The sequence below is a fragment of the Astyanax mexicanus genome, chromosome 25 (assembly GCF_023375975.1).
Source record: "Astyanax mexicanus isolate ESR-SI-001 chromosome 25, AstMex3_surface, whole genome shotgun sequence".
Lineage (NCBI taxonomy): Eukaryota > Metazoa > Chordata > Actinopteri > Characiformes > Acestrorhamphidae > Astyanax > Astyanax mexicanus.
Window position 1 is genome coordinate 20,718,946 of NC_064432.1, and position 27,864 is coordinate 20,746,809.

The following is a 27,864-nucleotide window of genomic DNA, read 5'->3' on the forward strand; positions in this document are numbered from 1 at the left end:
AGATTTCTCATGTGTATTGGTGCCCTCTGGTGGGACATGTCATAAACGCCCCTCACTGTAGTTCACCTCTTTCTCTCTCTCTCTCTCTCTCTATCTCTCTCTCTCTCACTCACTCACTCACTCTGTTTTGGACAGGGCAGCACAGCAGAGCTGATCTGATCCCTCCTCTGCAGTACTGCAGTAACTATGAGAGAAGGTGTGAGGACAGTTGTTGTTCAGACAGTAGCAGAAAGTTAGTGAGGTGTTTTAACTTGGTAAATCTGTGAGTCTCATTCAGAACTATCACACTTTCATTTATTTAAACTCTGCTGAACTGGAGCTGGAGGATCTGATGGCTGAGGGGAAAAGGGAGGAGGACCCTGAGGGGCTGCCAGGTGGGAGAGCTCTGTTAAGAAGCCGATCTGCTACAGGTAACTGCAGGCTGAGTGTGATACTCTGCTCTGTGTTTTTTTGGTAAAATACTCACTACTTCTTTTTACTTTTCTACCAATATTTGAACTGGAGATAATTCTTTTTATTCAGCACTTATCACTGTGAACTTTTAGTACACTTAAGGGATGTTTTTCTCTGATATTAGGGATTTAGCCAAGTCTTGGACTAATAAACATCATTTTGAATTGCGATTTTCAATTGAAAGGAAAATATAGCCTACTACGCTCAATCTTAAAACGCTTTTATCAAACTTTCCTATTTTTCCCTGTTATAAGAACTTTAAGCAATGTTTTAGAAACAATGTTCCAGCACATTCTAAAAAAAAAGTGGGACATAATAATATGCATTATTATTGAACGTTTCTCACACAGTGACGAGTTAGTCAAACAGTAACATCATGGAAAATTCTTAAAAGTACCACTCCCAGTCCCAACACTAAAAATACAAAAACACCAAGAAGTGTTTTTTTAGTGTTTTTTAAATTTTAAACTTTTTTTTTTACTTTTAAAGACCTTAACTAAACTGTCGAAGAACATCCAGAAACCTTGACAGTTTTAACGTTTAGGAAGCGTTTTACTACCCAACATCTGGGTTGGTCCAAGTTCTGGTTTACTGTTAGCTGTCTGACTGGTTTAAATTTCACATCCTGATATTACAGAAATCAGTGCATCAATGTATAATACAGATAACAGAAATATAAACTAGATTTCACTTCAGTACATCAGTTAATATCAGTTAACTGCAGTTATATTCTCAGCTAATTACTACTACTAATTACTCCACAGCACTATGCACAGGTTTGAAAACACTGGTTAAATTACATGTGTTGTTGATAAATGTGATCAGTGATAAGTTTGGATCCAGTTTTTTGTACTCTTGTACTTTGTACTGTAGACAGACTAATTGATATAAACAGGCAGAAAGGCCAGTAATCAGACATACGTATAGATAGACAGACAGACACACACAGACTGGTTGGTTGGTTGGTTGGTTAGGGTAGTGGATAACAAAACTGGTAGACTTGAGGGTTTGATTCTGGTCTCCAAAATATGTTCCTCGCTCTACCTCACTCTACCTCACTCCACCTCACTCTATTGAACCTCGCTCTATCCGACTATACCATATTCTACCTCGCTCCACCTCACTCTACCTCACTCCATCTCACTCTATTGAACCTCGCTCTATCCGACTATACCATATTCTACCTCGCTCCACCTCACTCTACCTCACTCCACCTCACTCTATTGCACCTCGCTCTATCCCACTCTACCATATTCTATCTCACTCCACCTCAGTCTACCTCACTCCACCTCACTCTACTGAACCTCGCTCTATACGACTCTACCATATTCTACCTCACTCCACCTCACTCTGCTGAACCTCACTCTACTCGTCTTTACCATATTCTACCTCACTCCACCTCACTATACCTCACTCTACCTCACTCTACCCGTCTCTACCATATTCTACCTCGCTCCACCTCACTCCACCTCACTCTACTGAACCTCACTCAACCCGTCTTCACATAGTCTACCTCGCTCCACCTCACACTTCCTCACTCCACCTCTCTCTACTGAACCTCACTCTACCCGTCTCTACAATATTCTACCTTGCTCCACCTCACGCTACCTCACTCATCCTCACTCTACTGAACCTCACTCTACCTGTCTTTACCATATTCTACCTCACTCCACCTCACTCTACTGAACCTCACTCTACCCATCTCTACCATATTATTCTCTAACGATCCACATTTCAGATTCACTTTAGTAGATGAAGATATGTTTTAACAGAGTGTACTATAATTATCAAACACACACAAACACACAGGTGAGGTTTGAGTGGAGTTTTGAGGGGGAAATTCCTTTCCCTGTTTTTCAGTGTTGGTGCAATGTTTGGCTGAGTCAGCGGGGTGTGTGGAAAAAGCAACCCCCCACACACACACTCCTCTCCCAAACACACACACACACATATACAGGATGTGTTGCTCTGCCAGCTGGTCTAAAGTGAGACACCTGTGTGCCCAGTACAGCAACTGTCCCATATAATTTTACACCAACCAACACACACACACACACACACACACCAGCACAGCTGCTTCTGTGAGAAATCTTAACTCAATTACAGCTAGAATTTGATAGTTTGATGGGAAATTCATCCAGACTGTCTGGAAATTCTTGGAAATCTAAAGGAATTGTTAGTGTGCACATGCCCAGTCCGCAATCCGTCCATAATTTTATATAAAAAATATATATTAAAAATAAAAAATATTTTTAGTCATCGTGCTAATTGCTTAATGTCTTACTGTTAAATAAATAGCTGTGTGGAATTGAATCAAAAGTTTAATTACAGTTAAAATTGTAGTCAAGAAGTGTACAGGAATAACTGACTACTTTCCACATGAGCTCTCAGCATGGGTGGACGATGTCCAGACGTAGGTTTTGGATTTTAAGTGTTAATAGTGCTTGCTCTTGTTAATGCAGTTACTCTTCACTAAAGTACACAAAAGCACTGCATTGATTCTTTATTTCTTTGAACTGTGTTATGTGTTCTGACACTGTGTTACTGGGAATAGTAAATTATGAAAAAAAAAAACAGTGTAGACTAAGTGATGGGTCTTACGCACAAAGAGAAATTGGTAGGTTTGCTACTGAACAAAGCAAAGTGGGGCCTCTGACAAAACTATAATTGAAGAGAATTTGGAGGTGTGTAGCTCGTTTACTCTGTATTAGGACTGTAAGGTAAAATATCTTTTTATATTTATTGATATATGTATTATATTATGATAAACTCATGAAAGCAGCTGCAATAATATAAAATTGCATTACCTGCTTGCAACAACAGACGGAGCTCTTTATGCTGTAGATTGTGCTCATGCTACATAATGAGGCTGGAGGTGGAGTGAGGTAGAATAAAGTCGAGAGGGCACGAGGTAGAGTGAGGCTTATTTTAAACTTATTTTGGATCATAATTATTGTGTTTTACAACAATATTAGAATAACCAAGAGCGTTAGCTAACATCACATTTTTTCTCCATATGGTACCCCTACTGTGTATAAGTCAGTGTTTTTTTATTAGATCGTGAATGTCTAGTAAAGTAAATTAAGCAACTTGTTTTTACACTTGTCCCTGTAGATTTCAGATGACAGGGTGTTTTGGGAGGAGTAAAATGTGCTTAATCATGAGGAAGAAATGCTTCCCCTTGGTACTGATCCTGGACCAGCTACAGTCAGAGCTTTACTACAGATAGAAGCTGCAGACTGACCTCAGGGCAGCGTTAAACAGCAGTGTGTGCCAGCAGTCTGAGTCAGAGTGAAGGCCTGTACAGGCAGGATTTAAACACACAGTACACACACTCTGTCAGCAGCTTTCAGAGCCCCTCACACACACGCACACAAATACACACACACCTAAACTAGGCATGATGACTGAATGTCTGATTTTCCATGTTTTATATTGTTAATATTATAATAATATTATAATATTATTTATAATATGTTAATATTAATCAGAATACTCTACCACCCTTAAAACATGCAGAGCATAGTACATAAAAGGCAAAAATCTATCACTGTAAGAGTGTATTTCCAAAAATTTAAAGACAAAGTAAAAAGTCTAAATTTAATACATTAGACAATTACAGAAAATATACGCTTGTAAAACCAAAAACCTCTCAGCAAAAATCTAAATTTAGTGACACCAAAAATATATAGAAAACATAATAAACACAAAATAACATTAAATATTAAAACGTAATACCAACACTCTAAATATAGCACAAACATTTGTAGTACATTTGTAGTTGTAGTGTGGTGTGTGTGTGTGTGTGTGTGTGCATGTGCAAGTATGTGTGTATGTTCTGGTTTAGGAGCCATTTGTTGCTGCATATGTGAAAGCTGCATCATCACTGCTGCTTAATCAGCTGTTGGGATCACTTTCTCAGCACAGACACACAAACTCTCTTTCTCACACACACACACACACACACACACACATACACACTTTCTCAGTAAAAATAAAACTTTTTAGACACTGACAGGACTGTATGACAATCTACCTGAGCTGACTTCTCTAGAATGTAAGAACATAAAATATTTAGCTGGGTAAAACTGATAAGTTGACTGCCTAGTTTTGTGCTAAAAACATATTTCAGCTGCAAAACAGATTTTGACTGCTTTAAGATGTACAGTCTGGGGCTAAACTGCTGTAGACTGAACGGATGTTGCTAAACTGTAGAATGGGGCTAAACAGCTCTATACTGAAAAGGCAGAGCTAAACTGCTGTAGGCTAAATGGGTGGGGCATAATTGCTGTATACTGAGGGGTGGGGCTAAACTGCTCAAGATAAAATAGGAGGAGCTAGACTGCTATAGGCTAAATGTAAGGGGCTAACCTGCTGTTTTCTGAATAGAAATATATGTTTAAATACATGTATTAGTGTTTGGGACAGCAAAAAAACATTATATGGACAGTAGGAATTGGGAAGTGAACACATACACTTACATTTTAAACTGTAAAAGTGTTTACAGAGTACAGCGCAACATTTTGATAAAGAAATATGTTTATGTTGTGGTAAGTAAAGCTAAATTGTATTAGTTATGTATATATATATATATTGGACCTTTTCATGCCCGGCATTAACATGTGTTTATACATCATAATTTTTTATATTGCATATGTATTCCACTTCATTATTATTATTTTATACAAAAAAACTACTGATGATTAAAAAAATACCCAAAAAAGTACAGATTTTTCTGTTTCTAGTGAAAGTTTGAAATTGTAATATTTATACTGCTGCTGGATGATATGGCCAAAATTTATATCACAATAGATTTCTTAATTTTGATCGATACAATGTAATTTCGACATCAATATGAGCAATACAAATGCCAACACTTGTGTTGCACATCATCAAAAACACTGGAACTTCCAGTCTATGGCTCTAAATATATCCTTGTTTCGTCACTATCCACCTGCACTTCCTGATTGATCACATTCCAGCTGACCGGACTCAAACTAGGCCGTCCTCTACTGATACACCTGCACTTCCTGCTTTAAACAACACACACACTTGACACACGCGTACATACACACATGCTGGTGTGACTGCAGGATGTTTTAGAACAATATCGCATTTGCTTGGTGTCTGGAGTCACTATGATGATCAGGTAGGATCATCTCTGGTTGATTGTTGATTTTTATTATGTGTTTTATTTTGTATTCGTTCTGGTTTGGCTCAATGCTTTAAGAAGAAAACAGAGATGTAAGTCTTTCTTTTATGGTGAGAGTTTAGTCCTATAATTGTAATGTTAGTAGTTTCAAAAATATCCTGTTTTTATATTTTCTGAAATGTTTTAGGAGCTTTTTTCTTGCTTTAAGTGTTTACACAGACACAGAGGAAGAAAGAATGCAGCCTTGGAAGGTGTGTGTGGGGGTGTGTGTGTGGGGGGGGGGGGTTTAGGACAATGTATTAATGACAGCATAACAAAGACTCCATTAACATACAGATTATGTAAACTTCTGGCTCTATTGATGTGTTTTAGTATAAGTTTACACTCACTATGTGTATATGGAATTCATAATTAGATTATTGCAGAACATTGGAGTTTGTCAGTAATCTGATCAACGCATTTACATGAACTTGGGAGATCAGATAATAGGAAAACTCCACAAGCAGCCATGAGTCAGACGATAATCACATTTTTGCTTTACAACCAGCCGATAAACACATACACGTCATATGAAACCCAAAACAATTTAAACACATCAAGACACAATATTAACATACGTCAGCTAGAAGAAGATTGTTTAAATCACTTTCAGCATTATGGTAAACACTGTTCACTTATTACTGCATCCACAGTTAAAATCCAAATCTCTTTATCAAATTTCTTAATCAGATCTTTAGGTCTTACTCTGATCTAAGAAATCAGATGATGCTGTTTACATGACTTCTTGAAAAACTGCAGTAATCTGATTATGAACAGATTTTGAAGTGAATGTAAACACACATTTAGTGTGAAAGTGATCAGTCAGTTTAAAAAAAAAAAACACACACTGCTATAGGCAAGGCAGGCCAGTTTATTTATATAGCACCTTTCATAAACAACGGCCATTCAAAGTGCTTTACAAATTAGAAAATACACAGAGAAGTCAAATAAAAAAATATGTAAAAGAACAACAAAGAATTGGAAATAAAAAAAATAAAATAAGATTAAAGCATGAATAAAACATGATACAAAAGTGCTGTTTTTAGAATAAAAGTGTGAGGAGCTGCAGTGTTTTAAGCTGAGCTAAAGGCCTGATCAAACATGTAGGTTTTCAGCCTGAATTTAAAAGTGTTTAGTATTGGTGCTTTTCTAATGCTCTCTGTTAACTGATATATGTTGTCTTAAGCCAGGCTTTGTGTTTTTCGCATCACAAATTTACTTACAAACACAACAGATGCAAATGCAGTAGATATGACCGTACTGTGTGAATGTTATCTTCATGAATAAGTCATATTATATATAATGAAGTAGAACAAGTTTTGCACATGATGACAGTCACTGTATTAATAAGTGTCTGATGTCGTGGTGTGGAGTGCAATTTCATACAATATCAGATCACTCTTGGTCTTTATTACAGACGCACTGGCAGTCAACGTTACATCAGTGAGGTCCTGAAACCAGTGACTAGCTTTTTTAAATGCTTCTATCACTATTCAATCCGAACAATACTCATCCACATACTGCTAACACCTCAAGAACTCGCCCTGCCCTGAAGACATAAATGCTATGCCATGACAAAATGCATCACCAGACCAATCCCTGACTAAAAAGGTGTGGGATGCTATTGGATGTCCTGTCAACACTCACACCTACTGCAAAATCTGTGCAAAATCTGCATAGAATGGATCATAGCAGGGTCATAGCATGCCAAGACTTGCCATTTGATATATCAGAATATATTGAAATTGCTGGCCTTCTGTTATGTATGGTTATTCATTTCTGATCTCATCTGAAATGTACAAGAATGGCATTTATAATGATTCTTAAACAGTATGCACAGTAACTCAAATATTAAGCTTTTTAATAAAAATGTTTTAATTAAAAAAAATTACTACTATTTTTTTGTTTAAAGTTGAGTTTAGAAATGATTGTGCCAACCTAAGTTACATTATTTCAAATAATCATTTAGATGGCATTTAGTTCAGATGTGTCTAAACATACCTGAAACTGTAGGGAACACAAGGAAAAACACACTGTATCAGAGTGTGTAGTTTAAAACTGGTTTAACAGTACAGCTCACCCACACTATATGCAGTCGATCAAGCACTGTAAATAAGTGAGCTGCTCAAGGACTTCAGTATTAATGAAGCACATTGTGTCGTTAATGTTGGAAATGTGTTTGTAGTTGAATATTTACAAGGAAAACCAGGTTAAAGATAGTATTGTAGCTTAGCTGTTTGTTACTATAAGCTCTAGAAGTGATTACTTAAGGCAATGATTCTCCAGAGTGCCTTGGTAGTATGTAGTTTTGTTGTTTTTTTTTATATTATATGGCCAACATCCAGCCCAAATCCTGATTGTATCCGTATGGATTTCTGATAGTGTGGACAGACAGAAACAAAGATAGCTTTGAGTTTACTCGCTTTGTGGGTGTAGTGTTCTCCTCTGACTGTGTTGAAGCATAAAGCAGTGCCTGCCGCACAAACTGTGGTATGAAAAAAATATCCACTAGCAGGATTCACAGGTTTTGAAAGCATTCACAGCCTTCATAATGTGGTGCTACTGGTTGTGTAACAGAAAGTATTCGACTGCAAGGAACAAAGACGGACTACAACAAATCCTGGAATGGTTAGTTGTCATGAGATGGATGACAGTTTGTCTTTTTCTTCACAGATCGAACTGAAAGAAATAAACCAGAACACTTGCATTCAAGGTAAGAGCTTCTGCTGTGTTAGTTGATCTGTTCATCTCATTCTTTAATGGCCATGGTGATGGAAAAGCTTGTCATCAATATGAGAATATATCTTGTACTGGTTAACTAGCTCTTAACCAGCACAGTGTACAATGCATTTGATTGATCAGCTTGGTCTTGATCATGACTGTAAACCAGCTAAACCTTTAAACTCCAACAAGAACATACCCTATGCTGGTCAACCAGCTAAGGTTTTTAGCAGGGAATTCACTAGCATTTTCCATTCATGTTAGAATTTAGGTTAAAATATACTTGTAAATATTGTTTTCAGACAAAATTTCTCTCAACTACAGTAGGCTTAATGTTTTCTCATCTTAGCATTGTTTTAGATTATCATTGCTAGCAATTCCAGTTTATAACAATGCTTTATGCAGTATTATGCACATTCAAATAGCACGGAAACAAGTTTACAGATATAAGTTGGACTGTGATGTGTGTATGACTGATTTAATGAGACACTAATGGATACAGTGATAATAAGTGATAATAAACTTCACAATACCACTGCTTTTACTACTTTTATTGTTGGATTCTGATCTCAGGTTCTCCCTACTTTCCTACTAGGAAATCTGACCTGTAGAAGTGTTCCAGTTAAAATTTCCTGCTCAGAATTGGAATTGAAATGAAACACAGCATAAGTACTAAATGCTGCATGGGGTCTAAAAGGAAAAGAAAGAATAAATGCCAGTTAGCTTAATGCTATCTAACATTCCCCTTAAATTAATATTGTCTTGCTATTGCACCTATAGAAGCCTTCATTCACTTGCTAAAAGTTTCAGTTTAAAGAGCTGCAGAGGTTAAACTTGATATTGGTTTCAGATTAAGTAACAAAAAAAACTTTTCCATCTGTTTTACATACAAAACAGACCTGCACAGAGTGAAGCCAGTTGGCAGCCTTTAGCCACTCTCTCTCTTTCTCTATTTCTCTCTCTCTCCCTCCCTCTTACTTTATGCTCATGCTCTCCCTTCATATTCTTTCTCCCTTTGTTCTTTCATGTCCTCTCTCTCTGTCTCTCTCTCTCTCTCTCTTTCTCTCTCTCTCTATGACAGAGCGCTTCAGCTATGCAGCAGTGTAGTGTTAACGCTCAGGGCTCACAGTGCTGCCTCAGATTCAGCAGACTGTATGAATCAGGAAAGGTTTCAGTGTTAAACTAAAGCCTGGATGTCGTAGTTTATTAGTTCCAGGTACTATATTTTAACTAGACTTCTTCTACAGGTCAAATTTCCTACTAGAAAAGTTGTGAAACCCTCACCAACCCTGAGTTCAGAATCCAATACGGCTGCTCTGCACCTGAACAGTAGTAAAAGCAGTAGTATTATCAGTAGTTTTTTTATCAGTTCTGTCTATTAGTGTCTCATTTAATCTCATTAAAAGTGTTTGTCAGTGTTGATTCAGCAAATTGTGTTAACACTGGCAAATTTGCTGTAGACATTGGATAAGGTATTACATGAAAATTGGATTGTGTGAAAACTGGGATTTTTTAAAGTTTATGTTTAACTTTGTTTTACTTCTTTTCCTTTTTTTTTAGCCCGGGGCCACTATCTTCAATAAAAGCTGCTTTTAAAAGAAGTTAGTTCACTTAAAATCTATTATATAATGTAATACTATTATTATTGTTATTATTATTATTATTATGTTGGGCACTGTAACAGTTTCTAAATGTCTTAGTTGAAATTGTAAAATACAGGTGTTTTGTAATAATAAAATAATGTTTGATATTATTTTTGCAGCTTCTGTGAGATCACACTCTCAGGGAGAAGGAGGGAGAGAGAGGAGGTAAAGAAAAATGACGAGACCTTTTTTCTACTATTACTGCTTACATTTGATTTGAGTAAAATGAAGATTGATGTTTTATTCTATAAACTACAGACAACAAAATAATAAAAATATTGTCATTTAGAGCATTTATTTGAAGAAAATGAGAAATGGCTGACAAAAAAGAACATTGCAGAGCTTTCAGATCTCAAATAATGCAAAGAAAACAAGTTTATATTCTTAAAGTTTTAAGAGTTTTCATGCATCATGGCATGTTCTCCTCCACCAGTCTTAAACACTGCTTTTGGATAAGTTTTTTCAAGCAGTTCAGTTTGGTTTGATGGCTTGTGATCAACCATCTTCCTCTTGATAATATTCCAGAGATTTTCAATTCGGTAAAATCAAAGAAACTCATCATGTTTAAATGATCTTTTATTTGTTTCCAGATCTATAACTGTATCAAAGTACTGGTTATTTCCCAGATATTAGATATTTACTAGATATTGCAGGTATGTAGTCTGTGAAAGCCTCTTTTTTATACAATGCAAAAAACATACAATTTAATGCAATTCCTATTAAAATACCTCCATATTTTGCAGTCATTAATATGTGTCTAAACCAGTGGATCCTATCCCTTGTCCTGTAGGACCCCATATTTGAGTGTTTATTCTGCTTTAATATACCTTATTCACCTTAGTCAGCTAATTAACAACCCCTCTCTAAGGTAAAGATAGATGTGCTACAGAGAAAGAAGTCACTGGACGAGCAGGACATGTTCAGGGCAGGCCTCATAGTTAAATTTACCTCTCTTCCAGAACAATTGACTTTGTTTTTATCTGTGAGGTTCTTTATTGAGAAGAACTGTCGCTGTTTTTCTGTTTTCCAGGCGCCCAGAGATAACCATCCTCTCTGTAGAGCCGCTGCCAACCACCACCTGGTTCCCAGGGGCATCTGGGGGATTTCCTGCACATGCCCCTTCCTCTCAGCCTGTCTGGGATGGAGGGATTCACATCTCTGATCAACAGGTAGAGTGATTAGACTAGAGATGCGTATCAGTATCAGACAGATTAACATAGTATATGTTAAAAAAGTTAAAGTTCAGCAGCTATATATAGTACACTATACATGGTGTATGGTGTACACTGTAAAATACATTCTTCTGTATTTTTAAAACTTTTTTATAATTTGTAAACAATTAAATCTATGTCTAGACATTATATATTTTGCTTTCATTTAATTTTAAATCAGAAGCTATTTTATGCCTTTTTTTTGCTCTTCTAAATGTACAGCTCTTGCACAAATCGTTCATTTGGTAGAAGCTTCACATTATTTAGAGATTCTTTAAACTTTAAAAAGGACATACACACTTATATATCTTGTTTACAAACATTAATCTATAAAGAATAATTTAAACAATTCTTTCAAACATTAAAGACAATTCATAGGTTTTTATATGCTAAAACACAGATAGGTTTATTTTAGGTAATTATATATAAGATCTTTCATTATAAAATAACTACAAACAAGTAAAAATGTCTAAAAATAAATTTAAATTAGTATTGTTTAACCTGCCAGAGCTGGTGAATATGCTGGCATATACAGTTCAGTGTTTCCTGTTGTTTCTATTAATATAAATAGTGTTTCTATAAATAGAGTTTGTATTTGTTCCAATGCTACAGTTTGTTCAGAACATATCTTTTTCAGAAGGCATAAGACTAGTGTTTATCAGTGTGTGTGTGCGTGTGTGTACTGTAGGTAGGTATGTATGTAGGGCTGCAGCTATCGATTCTTTTTGTAATCGGGTACTCTACTGAAAAATCGATTCGATTAATCGAGTAATCGGATAAAACATTTTTTTTTGTTAAAGAGCAATTAAAAAGGAATTTTACTCAATAATGAATGACCAATTGGTTTCCTTTTTTAGATAAGTTATATTTTTAAATTCACAACATTTCCAAATTGCAAATACAAATAAATAAATAAATACCACAATAAAAAAAATAAATTTAATTACATTACTTTCACATTTGGATTTCTTGTAAATAACAAATATAGGGTATAAATCAATAAAAAAGGCATAAACATCGTCTTTGTGTTGTGCATCTTAGCTTCTGAGACGTTGTCAGTTCTGCCAGTGTTGGATCAGTGTGCTGCATTCTTTTACCACCAAGCCGCTTCTCCAAAATATATCAGGACCTGTGCAATAATTGTGACACACAAGTATTACAAATGTTGCTTTTTTTCTTTATTTATATGTTGGACTATTTGGGTCTAATTACATCACTGAGACTAATAACTCTAATAATAAGTTCATGGCCGTGCATTTATTAAGATTGACACCTATCGCATTGGGGCACATTAGACACTAGTGGTAATCAATATTTTACCCAATAAATAAGAGACACACTTCCTTATATGAACAACAGTGTTCATACTTTTTTGTCTCACTGGCCAAATGTACTCTTATATGAAGAAATCAAGCATTTAGTTTCCAGCCAAAGTAACTTCAGTTTAGCTAACTTTTAACATTTTTATTGTTTATATTCTGAACTCCACAGCGCTGTGTTTACTGTTTACATAAAGCCTGTATGAACTCTGTTCTAATAAACTAACCACACATTATAGACAGTGCTTCTATTAATTCACACTCCAAAGCGCTGTCGTTTTGTTATTAATTCACATTAATGTTAATCTCATTGATTTATTATAAGTTATATTTACCTGCTCTCTCGGCGTCCTCGCGTCTCGGGTGTCCTCGGCTCAGATGGTGCAGCATTAAAACGCGCTGTTTTGGCACTGCACCGAGTACAGGTCACAGTTCGAACATAAAATGCTTTTATTCCTTTAAAATCGCTGTTTTCTCTCGCCACTTCCATTTTTGCCGCTGCTCAAACCTCCGTCTCCTTGTTCCCGGGCAGGGTGACGTAACGCTGAGCGCGTTGTCAAAATAAAAGTCGCGAAAATACCGCGCGCTGAGTTTATTAATTAAATAAACGATTACTCGAGGCACAGAAAATTAATCGATCAATTTTGTGAATCGAGTTACTCGATTTACTCGAGTAATCGTTTCACCCCTATATGTATGTATTGGTTTTTAGTGATTTGCTGCTTTTCTGTGTGGGAGTGATGACTGTCCCCCCCTCTTTCATGCTTCAGCCCCCACCATCCTATGACCAGGTGATTAAAGAGAAGACTCAGGAAAAGGTCGTGACCCCTACAGCTCCCCCACGCCGTTCACACACCAACACAGCCGCCACTCAGACCGACTGTGTGGAGGAGGAACGCTCTCACGCAGCACAGTGCACACGAGCTACAGGTCAGCATGAGTTCAAATTATGCAAAAGAATAAAAAAATACATAAATGGAGATTAAAGGTTTGTGTGTGATAGATACAATATAACTATATCTAAAGTATATTGGCTGTATGTATGTGTTTCTATCCAATCCAAACTGCACACATAGATAGTTTATACAGCCTATAGTGTGTTAGTTCAGCAGTGAATATGACATAAATCCACTACATTACATCCACGTCATGACCAACAATTAACCTGAAATGGGTTGTGACAGGCCCAGTTACACCCATAACTATTATTGATATTATTGTCAGACATGTTATTTTAGTTTAAGAAACATTGTTTTTTCAGTAGAGGAGAACCTACAAATCATCATCATTATTATTATTAAAATTTGCATTATTAGTTTATATTATGCAAACTGAATATTGTGTGGCTTTGTTAACCAGAAACACATTATAATTCAAATGATTTGTTGACTGTAATTGAATTGTTGAGTGATTCGAAATTATAATTAGCTGATTACGCTAATCAGAAATGCTTTATTTTTACAGTCTCATCTGTGGGCAAACCCAAAAAGCCCCCTAGGCCAACACCCCCCAAACCACCACCAGGCAATGCTCCAGGACCTACAGTGGGCCCAGATCCTGCTGCTGACACAGATACAGCCACATTACAGCCAAACTCCACTGAACCTTCACCAAGGCCACGCCCAGTTCCCCGCCCTCGCTCCAAACTGAAACCAGCAGACCAGCTTCAAGCGTTGATTCGACTGCAGGACAGTAGTGATGGTGACCCTGTGACCTCTCAGGAGAATGAATTACATCCGTCTGGAACATATTCGAAAGAACTTCTAGAGGCTTTCGATTGTGATCCTGAGTTCACACTGCAAGGCACTGAAGAAAACCAGGAAAACCAGAGCCCACAGTTTGAAGAGAACCTGACTGAGAACATGAACGGCCATCACAGTGACCGCAATATCCGGGCAAGGATACAGGCCTTCGAGAGCCAGAATGACACAAGCGAGGCTAACGCTCCACTTGCACGACCTCGGAACATTTACTCCAAGTTACCCATAGGACCAGCTAAACCATTCCTCGCTCCTCGGCCCTCTCTCAGTAAGAAACCTGCCGAAAAACAGCCTGCAGAAACTGCTGAAGATTATTATGAGGAGGTCAACATCTCTCCAATGCCACCACCCCTTGCACCAAAACCCCAACTCCCCAGAAAGCCCTCCTTCAGCCCCAAAGAGGTGCCCAAACTCCAGCCACTGGTTAAATCAGCACTCCTACCCCCTCGACCTTCGCTGGTCAGATCAAAAACCTTAGACTCTCAGGAAGGTGATTCGGTAGGTCTTTTTAAAGGTCCTCCTCCTCCATTGAAGCCTAATATAGATCTACTCAACATAAACAATCATAACTCCACTGCTCTGCTGAACACCGCTCAGACACTCGCCACAGTCGGGAACGAATACACCGACTCTCCTATCAGTAAGTAGTCTGAGCAGCTCAGTACAAAATTTTGAACCCTTTAGAATTTTCTATAATTCATATGATCCAAAGATCACTATTTTGAATCTCGGATCATAAGAGTACAACTGACCATGTTTTCTCTCTGTAGATGGGTAGATGGCGCTCTCTCTCCCAACATCACTCTCAGTATGATGTTGGTCAGCACAGGTGTCTGTTGGCTAATGTATCTGAGCTGGGGATTCAGTGCTTTCCTCCAAGTGTACTATATTGCAGCCTAGTGATGCTGCAATGACAGCAGTTAGAAAATAGACAGAGTCTGGCCTGTATTGGAGAAAGCGTGTGCTAGTCTTTCTTCAATTGATAGTGTTTGGAAATTGGACTTACAAATTGGGGAGAAAAAATGAATAAAAAAATAATAAAATAAAATAAAAGGGTTGTATATATTCCTGCATACATTTGACCTACAACTTGATCAGATGTTTACTTGTAAGTTGTAAAAATACACAAGAAAAAAGACAAATCAAATTATCTAATTTGGTACTGCTTTGGATTTTATAGGAATTTCTGTAGAAATATAGAAAATTCTAAAGGGTTTATAAACTGTCCCTATGTACTGTTTATAGTTTGGTGTATTGCATACTTTATCCATAACCCATCTGCCCTCCAGGTCAAACTCCAATTAAACCAGCTCGTGGAGGAGGATTATCCAGTGTGGCATCCAACGCACAAAATGTGATCAGGAGGCCCACAGTCATCAGAGTGCCCAGCAAAAGTTAGTACCAAAGAACAGAGTCCTAAAACCACATGCCACGACTTTATAGTATCAGGTTTTACCTGATTAGAAGATAATAACCCAAGATATATCATGTCAACAATCACATTAAAGTAAATGTACCAAAATCAATGAAATGTGTTTTTATGAATAATCCCACACAAACATTGTAAGAGCACAAAAATGCAAGACAATGGTAGTATGTGGAACTTTTAATGTACATCAATTGCCCTAAATGTACTATTATTATTATTATTATTATTATTATTTAACAAATAGTGTTTATATAAGGCAGGAAAATATGTGTGAAAATATTAATGCAGTGGACGTATTTTTCCACAGGTCAGGACGAAGCCTTCGATTTTCCTCCTCCTCTTCCAGTTCAGAAAGCTGTAGGGGGCCTCATACCTCCTCCCAAACCTACACACAAGGTAAAGTCTCACACACCCACACAAACACATATCTACTTACACACACTCACACATCTGTTCACACTTAGAGTGAGGCTGAGCACTGGCCACCATTCTCATGGCAAGACTATAAGAAACCCACAGTGGACAGAGCAGTGGGTAGTAATCATTATCATGGCTGGCAGCATGTGGCTGGAATTGTCTGTGTAAACAGACAAGTGACTCTGTCAGAAATCACATTCCCCATTTAATGTAGGAGACTTCACAGGCATATCCCACATGTCAGTACAGTGTTCTTCAGCTTTTATAAAACATGAAATAAGTCATGGGATGGAATACTAGTTCACTAGCTTACTTTAGACAGCCAGCCCAATTCATTACACAGAACAATTCAGACGTTTCCTCTTACCTTAGCCTGAATGTGTCTCCAGAGCTAGCCCAGCCCGTCCACACAGATGCTGCTTTGTTTTCCTATTGGACAGTGAGCTGAAAATGCCAGCATGTCCTCAGAGATTTGGCTCAATGTCACACAGCAACCAAATGTGTTACATGTCCTGCACTGCAAAGCAGAGTTCAGCTTTTTAGCAGTAGGAGTAATAAAATGGTTACTGAGTGGAAATACTGTGACCAATAAGAAAAGAAAAGGTTATTAGACTTTAGAAACAAGAAAAGTTTTAACATATTGTTTCATACACTCAATTAAAATGTGTCATCTGTTAAATACTGAATAAAATAAGGAGATTTTTTTAATTCTGTCTGGTTTAGGAGTCTTTCCGTAGTGCTGCTGATCTGTCCTTGCCGCCACGGTGAGTATGACTCTACTTTATAATAAGCTTTTATTATTTAATAACTATTGGTTATTAAATTACCTTTACAAACCTGCATTCACTGTCACCTTCATTAAGTTCTATACAGATGAATAGACAGTTTATTTTGCCCTGGAATAAAAAATCAGGTTCTTTAACATAAATAAATCCTGAACATTGTTTCATTCAGTGTTTAAACCCAGTCCACTACTGTAAACAGCAGTGTTGTAAAAAGTAAACTTGTCTTTTAATGTTTTATGGTGCATGTTTTTTTATACTATGACATTTCTGCTTAAATGTAATTTAAACAATCTATCGTAACTTTCCCAATACAGAGCCCTAATAATTCCACATAATTCATGTGTTCATTTTTTGGGGAGTTTTTTTTATAGATTTTTCAATTTGTGATAGATCTCATGGTCATTTAGTCCTTTTCTTCCTTTCCTTCAGACGCAGTGGAGGTAAAGTGCCTCCTCCTCGTCCCCCTCCAGCTAAAACAGGCCCAGCTCGGCCTCCCCCACCACGGAGCAACAGTGTCCACCTGCCAGTCTCCCACAAGGAGGATTCACCACGATACTCACCCCAACCGCTCCACAAACAGAGCCGCAAATCACAGAAGAAAGGCCCGGTGCTTCCTCCAAGACCAAACCCTGGCCATTGCCTCTACAACACATATACTGTAAGTTTTTATTTTTGGTACATAAGACTCTGCTGAGTATTTAGAGGCTATGAGGAGTCCATGAAGTACACCTATGTTCTAATAGCATCAGACGAAATCATCATTGTTGAATTAATAAAAAACATACTTCACTTAAAGCAGGTATAGAGCACATATAATGATGTTAAAGTCATTATATAGTACAATGAAGTTTTCCTTGTTTAAAAGGAATTTGCAGCTAATTTGACTTAAAGCCTTTAATGACTTTGCAAAACGCTTTATAATGTGGTCTTTGTAGATGCTTATCATTAGAACATGTCACTTAACCTGTGACATGCATTGCAACATTAGTATGTACAAAGTTGTTATGAACAAATATTATAGGCTTTAGGAAACCTGTCTTACGTATACGTCGCATACGTCTACTCTGTAATGTATTATGTACAGTATGTTGTTATAAGTACTTGTGAGTTATTATATATTTACATTACCTTTACATTTATGGCATTTAGCTGACACTCTTATCCAGAGTGACTTAGAACACTTATTGGTGTAGCACAGCCCAGTGTAGTAGCTGTGTTATCCACTGCACCATTCCACCATTATACAAGATTATGGCAGTGATTATAAGGTAATTTGAATGCCATGTAATGCATTATAAATGCATTTTCAATACATGATTCTTAGAGGATTCTAAAAGCAAATTACTTCTTACCTAGTTAAGCAAAGAGGCAGAATGTGAAAGGGATAAGGATGTGAAATTATGTCAGAGTAAGCTCTTTTTTTGTTAAACTAAACAATACTTATTCTCTTTATCCATATTTGCTGATTGATGTAGCTGGAAGTCCCGCATGGTGTTGCTGAGTTTAACTACAACGGCACCCGGACAGGCGAGCTGTCCTTCCAGGTAAAATCAAAAAACTAATTTATATACCACACTGTGTAATTACTTGTTACAATAACATGTAGAAACTAGTATTAGTAAATATTTAAAAATGAGGAGCATAGGGTCTAGCAGACTTGCTCTACACATCCATTAATTCATCCATCCAATCTTCTTTATCTAGTGTTTACTTTTCTGGTTTTTGTTTGGTTTGAAATCTCAGTTGCCTAAAATATCTTTTGTCGTTTGTAGAAAAATGAAGTGCTGGTTCTGCTAAACCAAATAGACAGCAAGACGTTCGAGTGCCAAGTGGGAGATGCGAAAGGAACAGTGGAGAAATCTCACATGAAGATCATCACACCGCTAACAACCAGCTATAATAATAACAGCAGCCACAGTCAAGCAACAGTTCAGGTATTCAGTATTGATGCATCAAACTGATGCTGCATGATGCTGTGTAATTTATTACAAATGAATAGTTATGTCACGTGCTTGGACAGTGCATTAATACATCCAGGTGTTTATTTATAGGAGAGAAGTTCAGATCAGGCTTTTGGTCATGCGGTGGAAAATGGCACTGTCGAGGTTCAGGCTCTGTTTGACTTCACTCCAGGTACAGTGAGATACAGCAGATACGGTTCAGTTTCAGCCTTTTTCATTTACTCCATATGGTTTTTCAGTTATTTTATAAATAGATATATTTATAAAATCCATTTGAAATGTAATGAAATATACATAGCACAAAAATATATATTTTTTGTACGATAATTGAAATACATTTTGAAATTTGGAAACATTGATTTCTAATGTTTTTAAAATGAATTTCACCTATTTAACAAATGCATGTCTATTTATTACTTTTTCGTGTTTGACACAATGATAAATTAAGTGTCATATTATACTAGGGGTGGAAATCACGATACGTTGCCCACATAAACGATGAAATCATGATATTGTAATTCTGCTATACTGAATATATCGGAAGACTGTTCTATATGATACTTCACGGATACTTCACTTGTTACTGAAGAGGGGAAAACATACTAAATAAATCAAATACCTGGAATTATGCATTTATTGATGTCATTTACGGCATACAATAAGATATATCTTTATACTGATATTTTGTCCCATCCCTTGGTAAGTGTATGTACAGTATATTTCTCATGAAAAAGACTGTAGTTGCACACAGATGGAAGTCTAGATATGGGCAATATTAATTGAACTACACATACTGATCTAGTTGGTTATACACTATGTGTGTTACATAACGTCTCAGAGGTCTCAGCCTGGAGTTGTAGAGGTTCTTAATGTTGTCCTGTTATGATCCATCACAAGTATAGAGTAAGCTTTCATTGCAATGTGGCTGCAAAAGAGTGTTTTCTCCTGCTTTGTTGGAATGAAAACCTGTGCTTACTCCTTTAATTTTCAAATAAGACTGTCCACCCCTAGATTGCGAACACTGCAGATCCGGTGGCCTGTAATAAATGAATATATTAAATGGCTGTTCTTTATGTTGTTATCAGAGGGTCCAGGAGAGCTGGCACTAAGGACAGGAGACGTGGTGACCAACGTGGAGCAGGTGGACAGTGAGTGGTATCTGGGTGTGTGCAGAGGGATGACTGGCTTCTTTCCCATCAACTACGTTATACCAATGGTGAGAGTTAAACCGCTGTTACTGTATTAGCTTTTCATCAGTATTATCATCATCATCATGACCATTTTTTATTTATTTTCTGGTTTACAATAAGAGGGGTCTCATTTGCCATGTAGCTGAGAGCCACAGAAAAAGTAAGAAAATGCAACGTATTGGAAACTTAGATTGTTAAAACAAACATTGCAGCAATAATAAATGATATAATAATAAGAAAATTAAATATGAGTAAAAACTGTAATAATCTACTTTACATAAACTCCTTCTAATAAAAACTAAGTCAGAAGATATCACCAGCCATAACAAGATAATGTGTATATTACTTATTCTACATGATTTCTGGCTCATTGAGTGGAGACATTCAGACATTTTAAGCATTCAGTGCTTTCATATTTATTAGGTTTTATTATGACCTGAATTTGATTAATCTGATTTTTTTTTGTGTAACAAAACCAGACAAACCACGGACAAAAAAACTGGGATTTATTATTGCAATCATTTTACATTATTTCAAAAGCGAGCCCCTATTTTTTTTTTATTTTTACCACATTTGCAATTAAAAGTATGTCCTACTTTTTATTCATCAATTTATAATTGTTAATATTGCTTCTTGTCAACGGTATAAATGACTTAATCTCTTTTTAGAAACAGTCTGGCCCACCTGCTCCTGCTCCTGCTTCTGTGAGAAAAGTACAGCCTGCACCTGAAACTGTGAAGTAAGATAAATATTTAGACACTTTTTTTTTAATAATTGTACGTACACATTTTACATAATTGTAATATTTGTGTGTGTGTGTGTGTGTGTGTGTTTACAGGGGTCCCCGGTGTGTGGCGAGGTTTGATTTTGAAGGGGACGACAGTAGTGAGCTGTCGTTCAGTGAGGGCGACGTGATTCGGCTGTGTGAGTATGTGGATGAGGAGTGGGCTCGAGGTGAACTCGGCGGCAGAGCAGGAATCTTCCCTCTGAATTTTGTGGATGTGCTGGAAGATCTTCCCCCGTCAGCTGAACAGAACCACACCAGGATTCCTCTGCCCGGTACGCCCACAAACACACACTCCTAATCACACTCTGATCCAATCCACAGAAAAATATCTAAATTTGTCTGAAAAAATGAGCTGTGAAATTTTGCAGAGCTTATTTATTGAAACTAACTGACATTAGCATAATGTTTTTATGGGGTTATTTACACCAGTCAAGCATTACATTATGACCACCTTCTTGTTTCTTGTTTCTAGCCATTATCCATTTTTTTTAGCTCCATTGAGCATATAGGACACTTTGTAGTTCTATAGTTACAGACTGTAGTCCTGTACTTGTATTCTCTAAATACTTTATTTTTCTCCTTTCACCCTGTTTGTTCTTCACTGGTCAGGACCCCACAGAGCAGCTATTATTTGGGTGGTGGATCATTCTCAGCACTGCAGTGATTCTGGAATGGTGGTAGTGTGTTAGTAGTGTGTGTTGTGCTGGTGGATCGGACACAGCAGTGCTGCTGGGGTTTTTAAACACGGTGTTCACTCACTGTCTTCCAACTCTATTAGACACTCATATCTAGCTGCTCCACCCTGTAGATGTAAAGTCAGAGACAGAAGCTCTGAATCTGTTGCTGCACAGTTTGTGTTGGTCATCCTCATCCTGACAATGATGTGTTTAAAAACTCCAGCAGCACTGCTGTGTCTGATTCACTCACTCATACCAGCACACACACACACACTACTAACACACCACCACCATTCCGGTACAGTCACTGCTTTGCTGAGACTGATCAGAGCATGTGTGATGGCCATGGTCAAGTAATGGATAAGTAGTTTAAGTAAAGGAAAATGAGGGAGAGAGAAAGAAAGAGAGAGAGAGAGAAAGTGTGTAAGAGTGTGTGAGAGCACTCCCCAAAGCTGGAATGTAAAGAATGTGCCCATCTGTTTCATTAAGCTCTCGCTCTGTCTGTGTGTGTGTGTGTGTGTGTGTGTGTGTGTCAGCTGTGACAGTACTTGACCTTTCACCCTGATTTAGGGACAACTGCGTATGACTGACGTCCAACTTTCATCACTACGACACAAACACACAGACATGTTCTCAGATCAGTATGAACACAGATTATTACTTGAGTGTAAGGAAATATTTCACATCAAACTGAATGGAATTGTTACAGTTAACTGGTTCCATTACTGGTGTTGCTCTACACCTGAATATAATAGACCTGTGTTGATATATCTGTCTGACCAGTGGTAGGATGGCCCCCCTCTGCGCTCACTGGGGGTTCTGTATTCTGTATTTACTATGTTTAATGCTTTGCCTGATTTTGTCCTGTGATCATGTTAATGTAAAGCTGCTTTGTGACAACATCAGTTGTAAAAAACGCTATACAAATACATTAGATTTGATTGGGGCTAATTTGCAGGTCCTGACTTAACTAGAAATCCTTTCCCCACCACTTCAGGTCTGAGTAATACTAACACAATGCTTCTCTTTGCTTTATTAGGCATGGCTGCCTCACCCAGCGTGCAGACCACACCCACATCAGCTCAGGTATCACATCCACACCTGAAGAGAAGACACACCTGCATTACAGCTGTGCCATGCATTATTATAATAAAAGCTTACTCTGATGGAGTCATTCTGTTATTTAGAGCTGCTGTTTTGAACTGTGGTTGCTTTTTGTGATCTAACATGCCTTAAGCAAATTAAGATCAAATAAGATAATCTTTTATATATTCTACAGCCGGAGCCAGGCTTGTGATTGAAAAACATTAACTCAGAGTGAAGTGGAGGATGAATGTAGATTACATGACTCGAGGGTTGAAATGTACCATAAAATGGGTCTGTTTAGGGGTCCTGAGGGATTTGCTGGGAAAGGCTGATTCAGAGTCAGAAAGGCCACACATTTTTGATTTCCAAGGATTTGAAAACAGCAATTTCCTGTTGACTTTATTCTGTTTATATTTTTAGTAGCTTTGAATAATAAACACGTTATTAGAATCCTGGCACATTTTTAAGACTAATGCCCTGATCTATTACCATGGTGTTTAATTCTAACTTGTTTGACTCATGTATTCTTGCCTTTATACAGTGACTGATTACATATTAACCCTTTAATTAATGTCCCCATCAATATAAAATATTTGAGATAACACGTGGTCAAATCATAACACTAACCACAAATATAACATATTGATAATAAAGTGTATTTTGAATCAAGTTTGATGCCTCCCTTCGGAAATTCTGCCAAAAGCACTCTGATATAATGTAATCACGTGTGTGGAGAGATTACAGATGAGAAGTCAAAAGGCATATGATTGAAAGACACAGTAACCTAGAGTCAGTCTGTCTGAAAAAGTGATCCTGCTGTTTCTGGTTGAAAAAAAAAACATTATTAATCTAACTAAATGCAAAAATACTACTAGTGTAGTGTACTTTTTAAACAATAATAATAATCACGTATGTATACCTATGATAAATATAATGATGTTCTAGCTGTTGTGTGTGTGTGTGTGTGTGTGCAGGTGGAAGGTGGTGCGGTGGAGTGGGCCGAGGCTCTATATGATTTTAATCCTGAAGCAGATGATGAGCTGGCGTTCGTGCAGGGAGATATGATCCTGGTGACGGATCACCTGGACTCAGAGTGGAGCAGTGGGAGGCTGAACGGCAGAGAGGGAATTTTTCCCACTGCGTTTGTACACACCTGCTGAGGTACAACTTTACATTTATACTTTCCAGAATCCAGAATTTTTACCAAATTTTTGTAACGCTTAATTTTACTGATTTAATTGTATTATAAAGCAAGTAATCAATTATTCACACCTTTTCCAAGCTTGTAATAAAGGGTATTTAAAAGTATATAAAAGAATCAGATCATTTCGGATTTGGAACTATATATTTATATCTATATGTTGCTTAAAAACAACACTTAAATGCTGACATTTTCCTGAGATAGAGACAATAGTTTAGTGTGATATATCTGGAACTTTTTTACTGAATTATAATATATGTAAAAAGAGGTGTCAAACTTGGTACAATGATTGATTCACCTTAAAGAAATGTCTTAAAGTTTACAGATTAATCGTCCGAAATACTGTAACATAAGATTCACAGCACTAAATAAAATACCTAAATATGCCTGAACATGCAAAAACATTACAACAGAGTGCAGTAATGGCACTGTGAGATATACAGATGAAACATTTTACACTAACATTCAATGAAAATTAAAAGGTTTTCTTCCTCTTCTTTGTATCTTATTCAGTCGGTACAAGATTACAAAGAAAAATATATATTTTTTTTATATTATTGCTTTTTTTCCTTTTGCTTTTAACTTTATTATGCACACAGCTAACCTGAAACTAGTGGATTAGTCTCTGTACACTGAGAAAGTTGGGCTCATGTTTATCTTATATACACTGCTCCCATCTGGTGGGGATGGTTAGGAAGTGCAGGTCAGTGAAAGTGAATGTGCTCTGTATGCTCACAGTTAATGATGTTGAAGAACGTTGTCCATCTGATCCATAAAAGGGTTCCTTCTCTTTAAAAAGATTAGCAAAAAGATAAAAAGATGACTCTGTGGCCCATGAATCATGAATTCCGGTTTGAGTCCTGGATCATGCTGCTTTACCATCAGCAGCCGGAGTCCGAGAGAGCACAGTTGTTGACATTAGAGTAGGCATGTCTTCACTCTCTAAGGGTTGGGAGCATTGTTAAATAGTGAAGGAAATTTATTAAAAAAAATGTATTTAAAAACATTGGATGTGCTGTGAACATATATCAAAACAATATGATCCTAAAAAAAACAATGAATTATTTAACATTTATATAATTTTTGCATGATATGGACCCTTTAATACTCTTGCCAGGGTAACATTATTAAGGGTCACGTTTGAATGCATGTGTTTTGTGATGGAAATGTTGGATACATTTTAATTTGGTTGTAAGAATGTTGTTTTATATGTAAAAACAGAAGATTTTTTGTCTCTTTTCACATCTTAGAAAGTAGATCATTTATCAGAATTTTAAGAACAAAAATCCAGCCGTCTCCCCTCAGCACCCCTAAATCTCTGATCCTCAAATCTTCACTGCTGCACTGCTTCTGATTTAAATTTTTTATAATATATTATTTTTGCTGGCTGCCTTAATCTACAGCATAACAGAATCTACACCTGCACAAATGCTTCTCTAAGAATCTGCCTCAAAGTAAAAGACAAAATCACTGGTTGCGTCTTAAACAGTGCCAAAAAAGGGTTTCATATGTTTTCATTAGAACCATTCTTTCTTAAGAATTAGCACCTTTATTTATTATAGAAAAATTGAAAAAGTGCCAAAGTGGCACACAGAACAATCACTTTTGGATAAACAGCCGTTTGATGGATGAGGCCACTTTTGTTAAACTAATCTTTTATATGATTTAAAAAATCCTCATTAAAGAAAAGACTGTAAAGGTTCTAAGAAGCACATTGGTTCTATATAAATAAGTAATTTTAACATAATCTAAAGAGTTAATATATTAAATTAACATCTGATAATTTCTGTACTTATCTCCATTTTGGTCATTTTTTTCCACTTTTTGATATAATGTGAATCTGACAGGTGTTTTTTGTATTGTATTAGAATTTCATACTGAATTTACCAACAGAAAAATAAATATCTTTCGTTAGAAGTTTCCTGTAAAACTCCTTTCTTTGTAAAGTTGCAGTTTGGAAATTTGTTTTCTGTCTTAAAGTAATGATTTATGAATTAGTCAAATAATTTAAAGCACGATTAAAAATAAAAGTTTAATATATAATGATACTTTAACACACAGTCCAGTCCTATCACAGAGTGGGTTTTTAGGATATACTGAAGAGAGGGCAGTAACATGTTAAGCTGATACTTCATGTTAGAAAATAAACCAATAACATGACCCCACACGCAGCACAAGGAGCGGATATCTTCCACACCTGCAGCGGAACCAACTTTACCAGAGACTACTTGAACCATAACCTCAGACGTTTTGGAGGACCAGAGACCGGTGGTTTGGACCACTTCCAAACTTTCACACTTGACCAAATGTACCAAAATCACAGAAGAAGCACTTTCTGGTGTAGAAAATAATTGCAGCTTTGATTTCTCAAGTTTAGCTTAGAAATCATTATACAAGATCATTACTGCTGTTCCTAAATGTCAGTGCATTGAAAAAATGCCCTGTGGAACCATGACAGCTAGAAGAACTATCTGTAAGTTTTAATGGATTTTATCAAGTCAAGTCAGCATTAGCTAAGGATGTGCATAGTTCCATATGTAAATGTTTTAAAAATGAAAATGTTTTAGATTTTTCTGTGGCATCATGCAAAGAAAGTGTCTAAAATGAACTTTTTTTTATAAAGGTATATTTTTATTCATCCTATAGATGTTTTTCTTTTTTAATGCATTGTCAGGTTTGGTTTTGTCAGGATTCTACTCATTTTTATCCATGTGAAAATGACTTCTTTGTATTTCTGTTGATGTTTACAGTATTTTTGTGGTTATATTTGTTAATATGTGGAATTATGTCAGTTTAACACCATATGTGCTGAATATTTAACCAGTTCTTGTTCTTCCCATAATTTCTTTAATAAATTCCTCTTTATTACTGTGGAACACTGTTCTTATGTTTCTCGACGGCTGTATATCAGTGAGAAGTTTCTGGGCATGCTCAGCAGCACTACGGCTGCGTCACTGCACAAACTCTGAGGTTTTGTTTAAAATGGTTTAAAATAATTAAATAAAGCATTAAATAAAATCATGTCATGTCAATATCCACTGATGATGTTTAACTTATGAGTATTATTTTTACAGACTGTAAGATGTAAAACCCAAGTGCTAATTAATTTAAATAAATGAAAATGCTGATTGTCATGTTTAGATGTTTAATTTAAGTAGTTTAGGCAGGTGAATACTACACTACCAAAGCATTGAGTTTTTTTTATTCATCTATACATTGTTTGCTCTGGTTTCTGTGCAGGTTTCGAAGGAGAAATGGCTGAGATTGTATTTTTTAATTCCAGTATCTTGTCTATATTAAAAGAATGTTTTTTGTAGTGGATGCATATTTTGGCCAAACACATTTTAAACTTTCCAGAAAGTGACCCTTAAACAACTATTTCTAACTTTCTATTGGAAACTGTGTTGTAAAGAATGTGGTGAATGAAACTTGATGCGTTTTTCATGTATTTATAGTCTGTATAGCTCACCTTTTAATATAATTATTAGTTCATGTAAAAAGACTGCAGTGGCTATATGTCTCAGGGAAAACCCAATCATATGTAAAACACATTAAAATTATTTTTTTGCAGCTTATTTCCCAAATACAGACTGACAGTGCAGTCTGTACAGCCTTTGTGACAAAAGCAGTAGTTTTGCACGTTGGAACCTTTAATACTCAACATGACCTGTGAGCTGTAATAGGAGTGTTGTTTGATTCTGTGTGTTGTATGGTTGAAGTAGTTTTAATTCAGTCTTTAAAAAAATGAATAAAATGTAATTCAGTTCTTTCAACACATTGGCAGTAATTATCTGAGTCATAAACAAATTTACTAACTACTTAAGCTCAAACTTGTAGAATAGAAGCTGATAGAAGGGTGGGTTACGTGGTTAGTCTCAACACAAATTGACGATTCCTCTTGAGGGTTTCGGTGCATTGTGATTACTGCATTCCCACCTGCCTAAATTAACTGAAACAATGGCAAACATGAACCTTTATTTATTAGCTGTATAAATATTAAATGTGACTTCAGTTATAGCAGGAAATCCTTTTT

The 27,864-nt window shown here is 36.5% G+C and overlaps 1 protein-coding gene and 1 long non-coding RNA gene across 2 annotated transcripts; one reads left to right on the forward strand and one right to left on the reverse strand.

Annotated features, from left to right (window-relative positions):
* Positions 1–121: 121 nt before the first annotated feature.
* On the forward strand, positions 122–27,175 carry sh3d19 (SH3 domain containing 19). Its single transcript, XM_049472638.1, has 19 exons — positions 122–410; positions 8,318–8,357; positions 9,926–9,966; positions 10,128–10,173; positions 11,039–11,177; positions 13,309–13,468; positions 14,003–14,938; positions 15,588–15,692; positions 16,035–16,123; positions 16,868–16,908; positions 17,359–17,587; positions 18,405–18,473; positions 18,702–18,863; positions 18,981–19,062; positions 19,976–20,106; positions 20,749–20,819; positions 20,919–21,139; positions 22,584–22,630; positions 23,605–27,175. Exons 1-19 carry the CDS (start codon positions 332–334, stop codon positions 23,788–23,790), a joined length of 2,874 nt encoding a protein of 957 aa, XP_049328595.1. The 5' UTR covers positions 122–331; the 3' UTR covers positions 23,791–27,175.
* On the reverse strand, positions 12,137–13,302 carry LOC125787841 (uncharacterized). The gene is made up of 2 exons (XR_007429575.1): positions 12,874–13,302; positions 12,137–12,348 (listed from the first exon to the last, which is right to left on the reverse strand). It is a non-coding gene; the product is annotated as an uncharacterized LOC125787841 (long non-coding RNA).
* Positions 27,176–27,864: the final 689 nt, after the last annotated feature.

Excerpts from the sequence above, each read along its gene's own strand:
- sh3d19 (XM_049472638.1), top strand. The coding sequence starts at position 332 with ATGGCTGAGGGGAAAAGGGAGGAGGACCCTGAGGGGCTGCCAGGTGGG. Across the intron at positions 16,909-17,358 it reads GATCTGTCCTTGCCGCCACG|ACGCAGTGGAGGTAAAGTGC; the intron begins GTGAGTATGACT and ends CCTTTCCTTCAG. Across the intron at positions 20,107-20,748 it reads TCAACTACGTTATACCAATG|AAACAGTCTGGCCCACCTGC; the intron begins GTGAGAGTTAAA and ends ATCTCTTTTTAG.